This window comes from Rutilus rutilus, assembly GCF_951802725.1.
Source record: "Rutilus rutilus genome assembly, chromosome: 2".
Classification (NCBI taxonomy): Eukaryota; Metazoa; Chordata; class Actinopteri; order Cypriniformes; family Leuciscidae; genus Rutilus; species Rutilus rutilus.
The window spans coordinates 27,270,759-27,287,281 of record NC_140210.1 but is presented as its reverse complement, the minus strand read 5'-3'; the positions used below and the strand labels follow the sequence as shown (position 1 = coordinate 27,287,281).

General features: G+C 38.5%; 1 protein-coding gene across 1 annotated transcript; it reads left to right on the top strand.

Moving 5' to 3' along the window:
- Window positions 1–1,041: 1,041 nt before the first annotated feature.
- Window positions 1,042–16,301, top strand: dis3 (DIS3 exosome endoribonuclease and 3'-5' exoribonuclease). The gene is made up of 21 exons (XM_084402888.1): window positions 1,042–1,615; window positions 2,614–2,771; window positions 2,856–3,049; window positions 4,309–4,382; window positions 4,488–4,655; window positions 4,765–4,926; window positions 5,534–5,650; window positions 6,045–6,182; window positions 6,476–6,622; window positions 6,712–6,828; window positions 6,917–7,018; window positions 7,454–7,518; window positions 7,638–7,722; window positions 7,807–7,934; window positions 8,044–8,130; window positions 11,421–11,577; window positions 13,228–13,442; window positions 14,625–14,793; window positions 14,909–15,067; window positions 15,213–15,335; window positions 15,916–16,301. Exons 1-21 carry the CDS (start codon window positions 1,397–1,399, stop codon window positions 15,982–15,984), a joined length of 2,853 nt encoding a protein of 950 aa, XP_084259014.1. The 5' UTR covers window positions 1,042–1,396; the 3' UTR covers window positions 15,985–16,301.
- Window positions 16,302–16,523: the final 222 nt, after the last annotated feature.

Sequence of the window (16,523 nt, the reverse complement as noted above, 5' to 3'; positions counted from 1 at the left end):
TATTCTGCCCTCTACTGATCTAGGGCTCTGACTCATGTGTGTATCTGAAGATAATTATATGAATGTTGATGATGTGAAAAACACCGTTACAACTTTAAAGCTAAGCTCTTTAAACTTTAACATGACCAACCACATTTAAGCTCTGAAAACAAATCTTACATGAAAAACTAGAGCTGTTATGGAAAATATGTACATGTCCAGTATTGTATTACACATTGTTTGTATTTATGAAAATAATCATATTTGTTTGCAGGCACTATAAAGGTCTCAAATCGTTCATGAACAAATTGTATTCATTTTATTTAACACGATTTTGTTATTAGCACTATGCAAAATGCATAGAGCTAAGAGCCCTAAATGAAACATATTTTAGAAAAAGAGCAAATAGCCTTTGTCAAAACCTTTAAAAAAAATTGTTTTGATAGATAGTCTATCTATGAGAATTAGCCATCATAGAATGAGGTTGCATGTCGAATGAGGATGCACCAGTCGAATTGAGGCTATGATAAATTCCGATAGCTGGTTTTCATAGTTGGAACATGATGGTCATTTTGTCTTTGTTTCACCTATAAAATGGAAATGATGACTTTAAAATAAAAAGATTACGGTTAGGGTTATAAATAATTAAAATAATAATATGAATTCAATTCAACAAATGAATGTTGTAAACAGCTTCAAATTGAATTAGGACTAAATATTATATTAAATTAACCATTTAAGAGGCTTGTGGCATCACAAAACGCTTCCAGAGGCTCCATTGCAAATGTACTAAAACAAAATGTGCCTTTTGCTTCGTTCAGGAGAATCAAAGCAGTGTGAACCGTGAACAGCATTGCATTCAGGAAGCAAATCAGGAGCTGTTTTAGCACAGGGACAAAATAATAGATTTTCTCAAGTAAATGTGTCTATTACAAAAAAAAAAAAAAAAAAGAACAAGAACATTGGGACAAGTCAAATGATACATTTTAGCTATGCCGCCCTTCCCACACATTGACGTGCATCGTCTTGGATAATAAGTGTTGTATCTCCCTCTAGTGGTGTAATATGGTAAAGACAGAGGAGACCAACTCAGCTCTAACTCCACCCCATTGTGAACATCAAAATGGCCAGACAGTACCTTTTGGGGAGTTTGGAACTGTAAGGGAACAGCTACAAAACACGCACTCTGGCTGCTTGGAGCCTCCGGATAGTGTGCAGTTTTAACAAATACATTTGTGTCGTTTTACATGTGCATTTTAAGTGCAGTGCTGTGCAAAAATAAAGTAAGGAACCCTTTGCCTACCTGAATCACTCCGGAATATTATTTAGTTGGCGCACTGGTATACACACACGTGGGTTATCTGAGTGTGTTTTGGTGGAACAGCTCCTCAAAACCACAGTCGGTACAGTTTGGACCATGTTAAAATCCAAAACATTTGTGAAGAAGACCCGCTCTGGTGGAGTGTTGAAAATAGTGCGAGAACATTACCTCCGAGATGACATCTGGTGCGGAAGTGAAGTTTGTAAGGAGTGCAAAGATGAAGCTCCAGTGTTACAAGAGGACGCGTGCATAGAGAGTAACCTGTGCTCGTATCCTCACTATTTAATCCCAGACACCAATGTGGTTTTACATCAGGTAAATGATCACTCATTTTAATCTCATTTCAATTTAATTATTTCAATTCGCTGTTAACAATAACATGCATTTTTACTTGTTTTTGTAATCATTCAACTGTCATATCAGCATGTTAGACGATCAGATGACTTCTTGTTTAGGTCAGTGTGAGTGTGTGCCATAACACGAAGCGCCAAAGAAGCCTATTGCACATGGTTTTTCTGTTCAGTTATTGGCAGGTTAAAGGCATTCTTAGTATAGGTGATCCTTTAAAAAAATCGTATTATCATAACTGCAATCCTAAGCATCTTGCAATTGCAAAGGTCATGTCACTCTGGATAAAATCATTTGTAAGGTAATAAAAAATACTATGTATCACCATATTTTCCAACTTGATTATTTACAGTATACAGATCAATTATTGCATTGCAAGTTTTATGAAATGTAGTTTAAATATGCAAATAAAGCCACATCTAATTAAATATGCTCTGATTTGCATACATTTCCAGAACTCAGAAATCAGAATATTTGAATAAAACCAGGTTCTAAATTCTTGTTTTTATTTTGTTGACATATTCAAAGTTTTTACAAAGTGGATTTGGGATATTTGTTTTTATCACTCACTTATTAATATCTAAAAAAAATTAAACAGCTCGAAATTTTTTTTACCATATTTTAAGGAATAAAATGTTATACAAACCAGGCGAATGATGTATGAACAAACCCCTCTGTAAAAACCTTCAGAATACAGATGGGAATAAAACAGTTTGGTGCATTTAAGTGAAGATTTTGAGAAAACAGCCTTTGAACATATGTATTGTACAGAAGCACGTATTAAAATAAACACTTAAATGTGTTTTTTGTATATTTTTTTTCCACTAGTCTGATAAAAATACATTTTATGGGGCAAAATAACCCAACATCTCAAAATTGACCAATGCATGAAAAAAAACAATGGTTTTGCTTGGAGTGTCTTGCCTTAAATGAGACGTAACTGATTTGGCATTCAATTCTGACAGCTTGACATCCTCGTGGACCCTCTGATCAGGAACGTCGTCATTCTTCAGACCGTTTTACAAGAAGTCAGACACAGGAGCGCCACGGTCTACAAAAGAATCAAGGATGCTATTCATGAGAAGGATAAGCACTTCTACACCTTCACTAATGAGCATCACAGGTAACAGTACCTTCATGACATGCTTTTGATTTAACTTGAATACGTTCTTGAATGCGTCTGTCTCATAATTCTCTTTGATTAAAGGGAGACATTCATTGAGCGAGAGCAAGGGGAAAGTGCTAATGATCGTAATGATCGAGCCATCCGTGTCGCTGCTAAGTGGTACACCGATCACCTGGCTAAAGTGGCCGATGGTGGCCCACTGAAAGTGGTTCTGCTGACCAATGACCGGGCTAATAAAGAAAAGGCAGAGCAGTGTGGTCTGATTGTGTACAGATGTAAGACACTTTTTTGTCTTTCTTTTTTTTTTTTGTATTGTTCTTGATGTCAATGTGGCACTGGAAGTTTGAAGTACTGTCTTTATTATGGCTAGTTTAGGGTTAGTTTGAATTTAATTGTTCATGTTAAAGGGATAGTTCACCCAAAAATGAAACTTCTGTCAGTAATTACTCACCCTCATGTTGTTCCAACCCCGTAAGACTTTCGTTCATCTTCGGAACACAAATGAAAATACTTTTGATGAAATCTGACTGCTGGCTCACTCCTTCATAGGCTGCAAGGTAGAAAAGTTAGTAAAGACATCGTTAAAATAGTCCAGGTGACTACAGTGGCTCAACCTTAATTTTATCAAGTGACGAGAATACTTTTTGTGCGCAAAAAAAACTAAAATAACGACTTTTTTCTTCATTTTCTTCTGTGTGGGCCTCGAGTTGAGTTCACATAGTGTAACAGCGCAGCGCTTCTGGGTTGCACATCAGAACGTAGGCTCACTATTGGCCAGCATCACACACATGACCAGCGTCGGCCAATAGTGAGCCTACGTTCTGACGTACAAAAAACACATGAACGCACAGAGCAGAGTCTGCAAAGCGTCACGAGAGACAGCATTAAATGACCTCATGTCTCAAAGCATATAACATTGCAGTGATAATGAATGTAAAGAACTTGCAGAGCTCTGACTTGTACCAAAGTCCCTTTCAAGAAAAGTCTGTTCACTCGGCGGCCATATTTGCAACGCCTCCGGGCAGCTATTTCGGACATCCTATCTATTTGAATGGGGAAATCCTGAAATCTCAAAAACTGCTTGCCGAACTCACAGTTAAATAACATATTTCGAATCCGCAACAAAATCTGACATGAACTGTCTCATAAATGTTGTTTCTTATGCTCAAATAGCGTTTTTCAGGCTAGATGAGCCAATGCTCATGTGTAGTCCTAAGCACGAGTCTCTTCTTACGGCAGCTGCAGTGAAGCGCTTGACTTTACCAGTCAGCGATAATTCAGCTTTGCTATCACAGGAATAAATTACATTTTAAAATATATTAAAGTAGTCTGTTTTTACTGTATTTTAATTAAATAAATGCAGCCATAGTGACTTTCAAAAAAAATCTTGCCAACCCAAACTTTTGAACGGTAGAGTAAAAATCGCATTAATTTATAATTAGCAGCCTCAATCTTCATGTAAGGATATTTGCATAATTGTTACAATTAAAGATTTAAAAATGAATGCAGGTTTTATTTCTATATTCTTTTCTAGGTGAAGAGTATATCAAGAGCTTGATTGGCAATCCTGAGCTTGTGGACAGGCTTGCATTGACAGCTGATGATCAAGTGCGTACAATGTGATGAAGAATGATCAAGAAAGCTTAAAGTTTTTGTAAATATTATTTTTATTGTTTTATATAATGACTTCTCTTTTTCTATGATTCTCTATAGAATGAAGTCACTGGCAGTAAGTTACTCTTTCCAGAGCACCTGCCCTTATCCAGGATTCAGACTGGCATTAAGAACGGAACGTTTCTTCAGGGCACATTCCATGCCAACAGAGATAACTATCTGGAGGGTACGGTCTTTATACATCGAGAGGGGGCGGATCTCAATGAGGTAGGCAGGTTATTGATTATTTTAATTTTATAAAAATAATTTATTCATGTCTTTCTAGTCATTTTTGTCGTATTTTTAAGAACATTTGTAACATTATATGTTCTGGCAGGTTCTACTTCGAGGTTTTCAGAACTTAAACCGGGCTGTGCATCAGGATGTAGTGGCTGTTGAACTCCTACCCAAAGAACACTGGGTTGCTCCATCATCTGTTGTGCTGCTGGACGATAGTCCAAATGATGAAGATGCTGAGGAAGATGAGACTGAGAATAAGGTAGGATAAGTCCCATAAGATCAACAGTTGATATAATTACTAGAATGTATCGAAAGACACTGTGTAGTTGAATCAGAACCCTTTATTTCAATAATGTATTATGGGTTTATATATTGTTGTTAGGGATGAACCGGTATGAAAATTTTGGCCGATACCGATAAACCTTTATATTTGAAAGCCGACAAACGATATATTGGCCGATAAATTTTGATGTAATTTGAGAGCATGATTACAAAAACAAAAGTCATGACCAATAAAAGCCTTGTCCCAAGCACACAATTATAATTTTCTCATTGCAATTTTATGTAGCCTGTATGACAACACATGTTGCACTGTAAACTGTATTTATTTTCCTTTTTGAAGTGATGCCAATCATATTTCAAGTAATTCAAAACCATCATGGCGAACAGTGTGAAATAAATTCATCATTTATCAGATTTAATATATCGGCCACATTTTCTTAGTGGGCCGATAACGCTAACGTTAAAAGCGAACATATATATGGCCGATACCGATATGGTGGCCGATATATTGTGCATCCCTAATTTTTGTGACTTGTATGACACCTTTGTAATGTGTGTAGTGACTCTTTGCTGTTGTGTTGTAGCTGAAGAGTGAAGCATCGGAGTCTAGCGCTCTTAAGCCCACTGGACGAGTGGTGGGCATTATAAAGAGGAACTGGAGGCCTTTCTGTGGGATGCTCTCACAGTCACAGATCAAAGAGGTAACAGTGATCGGCATGTTACAATGATTTCTGAAAGATCATGTGACACTGAAGACTGGAGTAATGATGCTGAAAACTCAGCTTTGCCATTACAGGAATAAATGACATGAAATATATGTGAGTTACATGAAGTGATTAGTGTACTGAACTAATGAAGTTTGAAATGTGGCGGCAGAATAGTTTGCTTATTGAATGGAAATCTTATTCTGAATAGATAAATGAACAATAATACAGTTTTGCTCATATAATCACTATATTTTGATCAGTATTACATGACTGCTTAGCTGAATTAGCTTATTTTTTTTATTTTTTTATAAAGAATCTCTTTTTCCTTAATCTCTTGATGTTTGTCTGATGCATTGCATTAATGAACTGTTTTGAACTTTAACACCAGGCAACAAGACACCTTTTCACCCCAGCAGACCGACGAATCCCACGTATTCGAATCGAGACTAGACAAGCCGCAACTCTGGTTGGACAGAGGATTATGGTTGCTATAGATGGCTGGCCTAAAAACTCCAGATACCCAAACGTAAGTGTCATTTACGCTCTTCACTTTATACAAATAATGGCATGCTGATTTGACTCGAGTTTTAGGCAACAGATTTCCCTCAGAGATGCATATTTATAGTGTTTTGATGCAAGCTTGCATTTAGGATTATCAATCCTGCATATTGTGTATTATTAATATCTACTTTTTCTGCATCTTTACACAGACTGTTTTAAATGAATGATTAAACATAGCTTGAGTCTGGAAGCCTGGATGTTAAAATTCCACTGGTCATTTCAAGATCACTTTATATTATTTTTCTCCATGTCTCTCAGGGACACTTTGTTAAAAACCTGGGTACTGCAGGAGATAAAGAGACTGAGACAGAGGTGCTTCTCCTAGAACATGATGTTCCTCACCAGCCCTTCTCTCAGGCTGTTCTTAGCTTCCTTCCCAAGATGCCCTGGAGTATTACTGAGGAGGTAGGGCAGTCATGCTTTGTTGTGTCAGAATGTTTCATTATAACTCTGGAAATGCTCAAGGCTTGATGTTTATCTGTGATTTCCTGCAGGAGTTAAAGGTCAGAGCAGATCTCAGACACCTCTTTGTGTGTAGTGTGGATCCTCCTGGCTGTACGGATATTGATGATGCTCTTCACTGTCGGGAACTGGAGAATGGAAACTTGGAGGTATGTGTAAAGTATTTTGAAAGGTAAAGGGAATGTAGTAGTGCTGTTCCTTTGGGGTTTTGTATTGAATGGCATGCTTTTCTTTTAGGTTGGCGTTCACATAGCAGATGTCAGCCATTTTATTCGGCCAGGAAATGCGCTAGATCAAGAGGCAGCAAGCCGAGGCACTACAGTCTACCTTTGTGGAAAGGTACTTGTTTGTGGAAAAAAATTGGCTGGGTCAAAAGCTATAACCAGAAATACCCATTTTAAATGAGCCTTTTGTTTAGTTTAACTATTGATTAATTATAAGGTTATTAGTGTTATTTTTAATAATAAATTTATACTTTTATTTAGAAAGGATGCTATAAATTGATTAAAAAAACGACAGTAAAGACCTTTATATTGTTACATAAAAGATATTTTAAATGTCATTCATTCTACTCGTCAAAGAATTCTGTTTACACAGTTTACACAAAAATATTAAGTGGCAGAACTGTTTTTAACTTGTAATAAAAGGAGGTTATTTTAAATTGTAATAATAATTCATATTATTACTATGTTTTACTGTATATTTTTATCAAATAAATATAACCTTGGTGAAGCATGAGACTTTTTTGTGATAAATAGTCATTCCTTTCCACAGAGAATTGACATGGTTCCTGAACTTCTGAGTTCCAACTTGTGCTCTCTGCGGTCCAATGTTGAGAGGTGTGCTTTCTATGAAACCATTATCCTCTATGTGATTGTGCTTTGTAAACTCTTTATTATACATTTACACATTAAATATGCTTTAACCTTCACTGTCTAATATTTACTTTGATACTCAGGTTAGCATTTTCTAGTATTTGGGAGATGAACCACAAAGCTGAAATCATCAAAACTCACTTCACAAAGAGCATCATTAACTCCAAGGTATGCTGCCTCTAATTTGAAAAAAATGAGTTTAAAACTATGTTCTATGATGGTCTTCAAGGAAGTGTTGTTTTGTCTTGTAAGGCCTCCCTTACATATGCCGAAGCTCAGATGAGGATCGATGACACCACCATGAATGATGACATCACAAAGAGCCTGCGGGGCCTTAACAAACTAGCCAAGATCTTAAAGGGCCGGAGGATTGACAAAGGGTATTTCCATTTAACTAGATCTGTAATTTTGAAACTATGATTCTGAAGCAGACTTGAACCCTTTGCGTTGACACAGTTTGTAAGGGTTGCTTATTGTACCATTTTTCAGAGCGCTGACCCTCTCCTCTCCCGAAGTACGTTTCCATATAGACAGTGAGACGCATGACCCCATAGATCTGCAGACCAAAGAACTGATGTGAGTTCCATACACCTCTTTCTGCCTTTAAGTCTTTAAAATATGCTGTGTTTTCTTTAGTTTTTTTTGGTTATTTCTTATGGTGAAGAATAATACATTTTTCCTGTCTTTGTCTGGATTCTGAAAGTTTAAATGTGCCCTTTGTTTTGTCGTAGATTTTCTCCTAAACCTAACTAAGTCCTATCTCATCTGACCTAAGTCTACCTGGGCCTATAATATTTATACTCTAGCGTGTCTACACATCAACGTCGGCTAAGTCTAATCCTATACTCTAGCGCGTCTACACATCAACGTCGGCTAAGTCTAATCCTATACTCTAGCGCGTCTACACATCGACGTCGGCTGAGTCTAATCCTATACTCTAGCGCGTCTACACATCAACGTCAGCTAAGTCTAATCCTATACTCTTGTGCGGCTGAGTCTAATCCTATACTCTAGCGCGTCTACACATCGACGTCGGCTGAGTCTAATCCTATACTCTAGCGTGTCTACACATCGACGTCGGCTGAGTCTAATCCTATACTCTAGCGCGTCTACACATCGACGTCGGCTGGGTCTAATCCTATACTCTAGCGCGTCTACACATCGACGTCGGCTGGGTCTAATCCTATACTCTAGCGCGTCTACACATCGATGCCGGCTGGGTCTAATCCTGTACTCTAGCGCGTCTACACATCGACGTCGGCTGGGTCTAATCCTATACTCTAGCGCGTCTACACATCGACGTCGGCTGAGTCTAATCCTATACTCTAGCGCGTCTACACATCGACGTCGGCTGGGTCTAATCCTATACTCTAGCGTGTCTACACATCGACGTCGGCTGGGTCTAATCCTATACTCTAGCGTGTCTACACATCGACGTCGGCTGGGTCTAATCCTATACTCTAGCGCGTCTACACATCGACGTCGGCTGGGTCTAATCCTATACTCTAGCGCGTCTACACATCGACGTCGGCTGAGTCTAATCCTATACTCTAGCGTGTCTACACATCGACGTCGGCTGGGTCTAATCCTATACTCTAGCGCGTCTACACATCGACGTCGGCTGGGTCTAATCCTATACTCTAGCGCGTCTACACATCGACGCCGGCTGGGTCTAATCCTGTACTCTAGCGCGTCTACACATCGATGCCGGCTGGGTCTAATCCTATACTCTAGCGCGTCTACACATCGACGTCGGCTGGGTCTAATCCTATACTCTAGCGCGTCTACACATCGACGTCGGCTGGGTCTAATCCTATACTCTAGCGCGTCTACACATCGATGCCGGCTGGGTCTAATCCTGTACTCTAGCGCGTCTACACATCGACGTCGGCTGGGTCTAATCCTATACTCTAGCGCGTCTACACATCGACGCCGGCTGGGTCTAATCCTGTACTCTAGCGCGTCTACACATCGATGCCGGCTGGGTCTAATCCTATACTCTAGCGCGTCTACACATCGATGCCGGCTGGGTCTAATCCTGTACTCTAGCGCGTCTACACATCGATGCCGGCTGGGTCTAATCCTTTACTCTAGCGTGTCTACACATCGTCGTCAGCTGAGTCTAATCCTATACTCTAGCGTGTCTACACATCGTCGTCAGCTGAGTCTAATCCTATACTCTAGCGCGTCTACACATCGACGTCGGCTGGGTGCTAATCCTATACTCTAGCGCGTCTACACATCGACGCCGGCTGGGTCTAATCCTATACTCTAGCGCGTCTACACATCGACGTCGGCTGGGTGCTAATCCTATACTCTAGCGCGTCTACACATCGACGTCGGCTGAGTCTAATCCTATACTCTAGCGTGTCTACACATCGACGTCGGCTGGGTGCTAATCCTATACTCTAGCGTGTCTACACATCGACGTCGGCTGAGTCTAATCCTATACTCTAGCGCGTCTACACATCGACGTCGGCTGGGTGCTAATCCTATACTCTAGTGTGTCTACACATCGACGTCGGCTGAGTCTAATCCTATACTCTAGCGTGTCTACACATCGACGTCGGCTGGGTGCTAATCCTATACTCTAGCGTGTCTACACATCGACGTCGGCTGAGTCTAATCCTATACTCTAGCGTGTCTACACATCGACGTCGGCTGAGTCTAATCCTATACTCTAGCGTGTCTACACATCGACGTCGGCTGAGTCTAATCCTATACTCTAGCGTGTCTACACATCGACGTCGGCTGAGTCTAATCCTATACTCTAGCGCGTCTACACATCGACGTCGGCTGAGTCTAATCCTATACTCTAGCGCATCTACACATCGACGTCGGCTGGGTGCTAATCCTATACTCTAGCGCGTCTACACATCGACGTCGGCTGGGTGCTAATCCTATACTCTAGCGCGTCTACACATCGACGTCGGCTGGGCACTAATACCTGTTCCTGTAACTAGCTTACTTCCTGCGCAGGAATAATTGACAAACAGACCCCAGCAAATGTCCTTTAAATGCTTTAATCACGGCCGGAGGATCTCTCGCCTTGCTTCTTCTCAGAGAATTTCCCCCAAGAAGAAGCAAGGCCGGAGGATCTCAGACAAATTCCATTGAGGATCCCACCAGCTAAAAGAATAGAACAGTTTTTGTAGAATAAGGAGGTATGGCAAAAATGTCATGCTGCATTACATAATTTCCCCACAATTTGATTGGTTTTCATAGACAAACCCTTCTGTTCAGGTAAAGCAAACTTTTGTTTTAATGATTACTTCATTGTTAATCACAAGGTTCAAATTTAGTCATCTGTCTAGTTTCAATTCCCAAATTTGTTATTTATACACAACCAAAGTAAAAGGGGTATGGCAACACAACATACAACATTCAAAAACACAGGACAGAACGTTTTAGTACACTGTGTTTCAGAGTGTTATCATGTTAGGCCTGAAAAAGGAAGTAAGGTTAGATGTTAGAGACATGGTTAGTTTGATATACAGTTTACTATTTTATCTATTAAAAATCCACCACAGTTTACACTATTTCGAGTCCACTTTAGACATTCTACTAACTATAAGTAACTTTGCAATTACATGTTAACTAACTCTCATTAGAGTATTAGTAGACTGTTAGGTTAGGATTCGAGCTAGTAGATTAAGTTGACATAGTTGCAAAGTTACTTATAGTCAGTAGAATGTTTGTTGGGTGGACCATCAAAAATAAAAAGTTAGCAGATATTAAGCAGACAGTCAACTAATACTCTAATGACTGGAAGTTGACATGTAGTTGCAAAGTTACTTATAATTAGTAGAATGTCTAAAGTGGACCATTGAAATAAAGTGTTACATGACCTTTACATATTTCCCCAGGGAGACTAATTCTATGGTGGAGGAGTTCATGTTGTTGGCAAATATCTCTGTAGCGCAGAAGATCTATGATGAGTTCTCAGAATGTGCCCTACTGAGGAAACACCCTGCACCACCACCATCCAACTATGACATCCTCATCAAGGCTGCAAAGTCAAGGGTGAGTGGATGTTCTTTGTATTATGTTTCTTCTTTATATAAAAAAAAAGAAAAAAAGTAAGGCCCCAATAAAGTTACACACCTTTGCAGCTATACTGTTATTAACATCTGGATGTGTTTAGGTGTGCTGTGTGTTTTCTTCTCAATAACAAATTTAACACACAACAAAAATGACAGCAGCAAGCAAACAGCAGTAAAGAAGCATCTGAGCACAAGCTCTACAATTCAGAACTCCAGTCAAGTCATGTTTGTTTATATACCACTTTATACAATATATTACTTTAAAGCAAGCAGCTTTACTGTCTTAAACATGAAAAAACAGTTTCAGTGTCTCTTTCAATTAGGCCTTCGGTTTTTACTACAAAGCTGCTCTCTTTAGTGTGTTCATGTTTTTACTTGCGTCTGACCTCAACGGACTGAACAGAAGAAAGATTTCCATGTCAAAGAAGGCGGAGCCTCCACGCACACCTACCTATTATGTAGAAGGGCTTCTTTTGGGTTTTGGCTGTGGAAATTATACCACTAACTTACCAAGTGCACAAACACCATCATTAAATCAAGCCAATGTCAGAAGTTTTTGTTTTATTTAGTTAGTGCCCTTGAAAACCAGTTCAAGCAGGACAATATTCCCCATATTTGTCAACTAGAATTGATTTTCACGGGCACTTTTTACCTTGTAAAGACCTTCTATATACAACAGTGATGTTAGTTTTGATTGATCCCAGTTGAATTTTTTATTTATTTTTTATTATTACATTCACCAAAAAGATTCATTAAGATTAAAGTCAGTGTATTTTCCTAGTCTGTAGAGCAGGGGTTCTCAACCCTGGTATTCGAGGGCCACTGTTCCTGCAGGGTTTAGCTCCAACCTTGATCAAACTCACCTGCCTGTAGCTCTCTAGTAATCCTGAAGAGCTTAATTAGCTGGTTCAGGTGTGTTTTATTAGGGTTGGGGCTAAACTCTGCAGGACCAGGGTTGAGAGAGCCTGCTGTAGAGGTTAACTTACATCATTAAGGCTCTGATTTACTTGAAGTGAAATCAAAGAACGAACACGTTCGAAAGTGATGCTCAGCATTAATTTTCCCTATAAACATTGCACATGTTAAACATCTTCAAATTGCCAATGGTCCATGATGATTACTTAATATGTGGGTGCTCTGGTGCTTCACCTTCTTTGAAAATCTTTTCAGTTTAATTTGACTCGGTTGGTCGAGATTAGACACTGGGACAAAAATATTAATACACTTAATTGCAGAGCTGGTGCAAACATACTCTCATCCCTATAATCAGATACCTTTTTAAATTTGTTCTTTCCTCATTGATGTCATTGCATTGAGAAGCAGAAAATATTTACATGCAAATCTAAAGGGCTCCCAGCATGGGCAGTGTCCTAATGTTTGCTAACAATATACCATTGCAAAGCCATTTCAAACTTATTTTTACCCCTGAGCAAAGGTTAAAAACTATATCAGGGTCTGTAAACAAGTAGGTGGCAAGCAATGTATATTATTTGTGTATTGTGTTAGTCAGGGCATCCCAAACTTTTTCATGATATGACCCATCTAGAGAGGTATAATCATCTCACATTTTAAATATGTGCAGCATTTTGGTCAGTTTTATTGAACTTTTTGCTTTATTCCTTTTCTCCAGGACCTCGAAATCCATACAGATTCAGCCAAAGCTCTAGCCGATTCCCTGAACAATGCAACGACTGAGAGCTTTCCATACTTCAACACTCTGCTGAGGATTCTGGCCACCCGCTGCATGATGCAGGCTGTGTATTTCTGCTCTGGCATGGACAATGATTTCCACCACTATGGCTTGGCATCACCCATTTACACACACTTCACATCACCCATCAGAAGGTGAGCCAGACTAGTCCCTGTAAAATGATGTTCAATCAATTTAGAGGCATAGTCAAACCAAAAATGATGTACTTCCCCTCATGCCATCCTAGATGTATACCTTTCTTTCTTTAGATGAACACATTGACTGTAATCCATACTATCCCAGTGGATGAATCTGTGTCTGCTGAAGCAAAACGATAGGTCTTTATATAAAAATACAAATATTTTAAACTTATTTTAATATAAACAATTGCTGCCGACAAGCTGTCATACTTGCATTTACGAGGGTGTTACTTGCATTCAAAGAGTTTACCCTTGACGTAAACCTAAGCATGTTGTGAACTGGGACGTTACACAGAAGCACAGAGGACCAGTGCATCAAAACACACTTTCTTTAAATCAAAAGTAAACTTGACCGTCTCATGAAACCAAGTATGACATTTGGCAGGAAGCGATGGTTTATAGTTAAAGGGTTAGCTCACCCAAAAATAAAAATTCATTCCAAGCCCATATAAGACTTTTTGATTAACTTCTAAACACAAATGAAGATATTAATGAAATCTAAAAAAAGATATTAATGATATTAATGAAAGTTATGTTCCTCCATTGAAAGTCTATTCCCTCAAAACTCTGATGGTTCAAAACATTCGTAAAAAGATTGTGAAATGAATCCATATGAATCAAGCAGTTTAATCCAAGTCTTCTACAGAGACATGATCACTTGGTATTATGAGTAGATTTAATTTAATTGATCAATGTTTATATGTCAATAAAAGCCTGAATTAAATCTGCTCATCATATAAAGTGATTGCGTCTCTTCAGAAGACTTCGATTCATATGGATTCATATTTCGATGCACGTCATGATCGTAACGTTTATGCACATTTTGAAGTATCAAGAGTTTTGGGTGAATGGACGCAATGGAGGGAGAGAAATCTCTCAGATTTCATTTAAAATATATGTATTTGTGTTTTGAAGATTAACGAAAGTCTTATGAGTTTGGAACAACATTAGGGTAAGTAAAGGATGATAGAACTTTCATGTTTGGGTGAACTAAAAGTTAACAATATAGAAACGCATCGATTCATCCACTGGGGTCGTATGGATTACCTTCATTATGATGTACCGTTTTTTTCACCTATTCATAAATTGACCCTTCTTGACTGAACATTTATGCTTGTTTTTTTATTTATTTTGTAGATACTCTGATATCATCGTTCACCGTCTGTTAGCGGTGGCTATTAATGCAGACAGCACGTACCCAGATTTGATGGACAAGCATAAGCAGTCGGCCTTGTGCAGCAACCTCAACTACAGACACAAAATGGCCCAGTATGCACAGAGAGCCTCAGTGGCATTCCACACTCAGGTAAACTGCAAGCACTAACATCAACACGTCTCCAAAAAACACGACTCTAATGGCGTGTGGTAGAATTGTTGCAGATTTTTTTTTTAACATGTTGTCTTTCATCTCGTCTCTACAGCTATTTTTCAAGAATAAAGGAATCATAAATGAGGAAGGCTTCATTCTGTTTGTAAGAAAAAATGCCATCATAATCCTCATTCCTAAATTTGGTTTGGAGGGCACTGTGTTCTTTGAGAACAGGGACAAACCCAGTCCTCATCTCAACTTTGACTCTGAGGTACGCATAAACCTTGACCTCAGTCTGCGCAGCCCATAACAAGGCAACGCTAGCCTTAGCCCAGGTTATATTCATGAGATATTGCTTGATCCTATGAATGTTCTGAGGTTGAACCTGTTTTTTCTCTTTTTTTCTCTCTCCTCAGGGTCCCACTCTCAAAGTGGAAGAACACACTTTCCACATATTTGATAAAGTCAAAGTGACAATTAGCCTCGATGCTTCCAACCTCCAGCACCAGAGGATCAGAATGGCACTCATTGAACCAGTGGTACGTTTTTGCTAGCACATTACATGGCTCTCTTGAATACATGATTCTGATTGGTCAATTGCAGCTGTGATTGCTGCTTTTTATTATGTCCACAAAACTATAATTAACCACTGTCCTACACTCTACAAGTTTCATGGCTTTTATCACTTTTCACTTTATTCTTAAAATGCAAAAAAAAGATTTTAACTCAAATCAATAGTTTTTCAGTTGATTCATACAGTAAATGGCTTTTATAATACTCATCAGGTGTCTTCTATCATAGAGGGTCATTTTGCAATAATTAAGGGATTTATTACCCAACCAAATACGTAATAAATGGACAGTAAATATTGATTTAAGTTAGAATTTTTGTTTATTTTGTTTTTACAATAAAGACCATCCTAGTGCTCATTTACCCCTTATGTCCCTTTGTTTTTGGTATATTTGTAGTGATATCTCTTCCTGGGTTTGTTTGTTGATTATTATAAGCTACATCTCTAGATAGAAGTTAGGTCAACAGGTCAAAACAATGTAGAAATAAAGTAAATGAACTTTTTAAATGTGTCACTAAAATACAGTTTTGTATTTATGCCATTTCCAGATCCCTGGGGTTAGTGTACCTGTTCCTGAATCAGAACCAGTGGCCAAAAAACCCAGGCTTGACCGCTGACATCTGTGGACCAAGAAGCAGAGTACTACTTATTATAAAAGCAAAAATTAAATGAAAAGCTTTTCAGATCAGCTACAAGGTAGTTTCAGGGGAGCCTTGAGTGAATGCACATGTTAAAGAAATTGATATGAAAGGGTTTTAGTAGTTTCTTTTTGTTTCCATCAGTAGTTTTTGCTTTTTTTATAAACTAGCCAATACACCATTTTATACAATCTGTGATAAACTGTAGAATTGTCATTTGAGCAGTACTGTTGTGTCATCCATCTGGATTTATTTTCAGTGAAAACAGAATATCAGTATTAAATTTTAAATATGAATATTTTAAGAAATTCGTTTTTTGTTACTTTTTTGTTCAGTAAACACAATCATTAGAAATGAGCTTTTCCATAGAAAAGTGTGAGATTTTGTGAATGCCTTCAGTGAAATTCATTTATACAAAACCAAATTCACATGCCCAAACATTTATCCTCTGAAATTGACACTTGTGTGATTTTTGACTTCATTGTTTGATAAGAACAAATGCTCATGAAAATTTGGCT

Coding starts and splice junctions, on each gene's coding strand:
- dis3 (XM_084402888.1), top strand. CDS start 1,397: ATGTTAAAATCCAAAACATTTGTGAAGAAGACCCGCTCTGGTGGAGTG. Junction 5,651..6,044: donor CACAGTCACAGATCAAAGAG/GTAACAGTGATC, acceptor CTTTAACACCAG/GCAACAAGACACCTTTTCAC. Junction 13,443..14,624: donor TTCACATCACCCATCAGAAG/GTGAGCCAGACT, acceptor TTTATTTTGTAG/ATACTCTGATATCATCGTTC.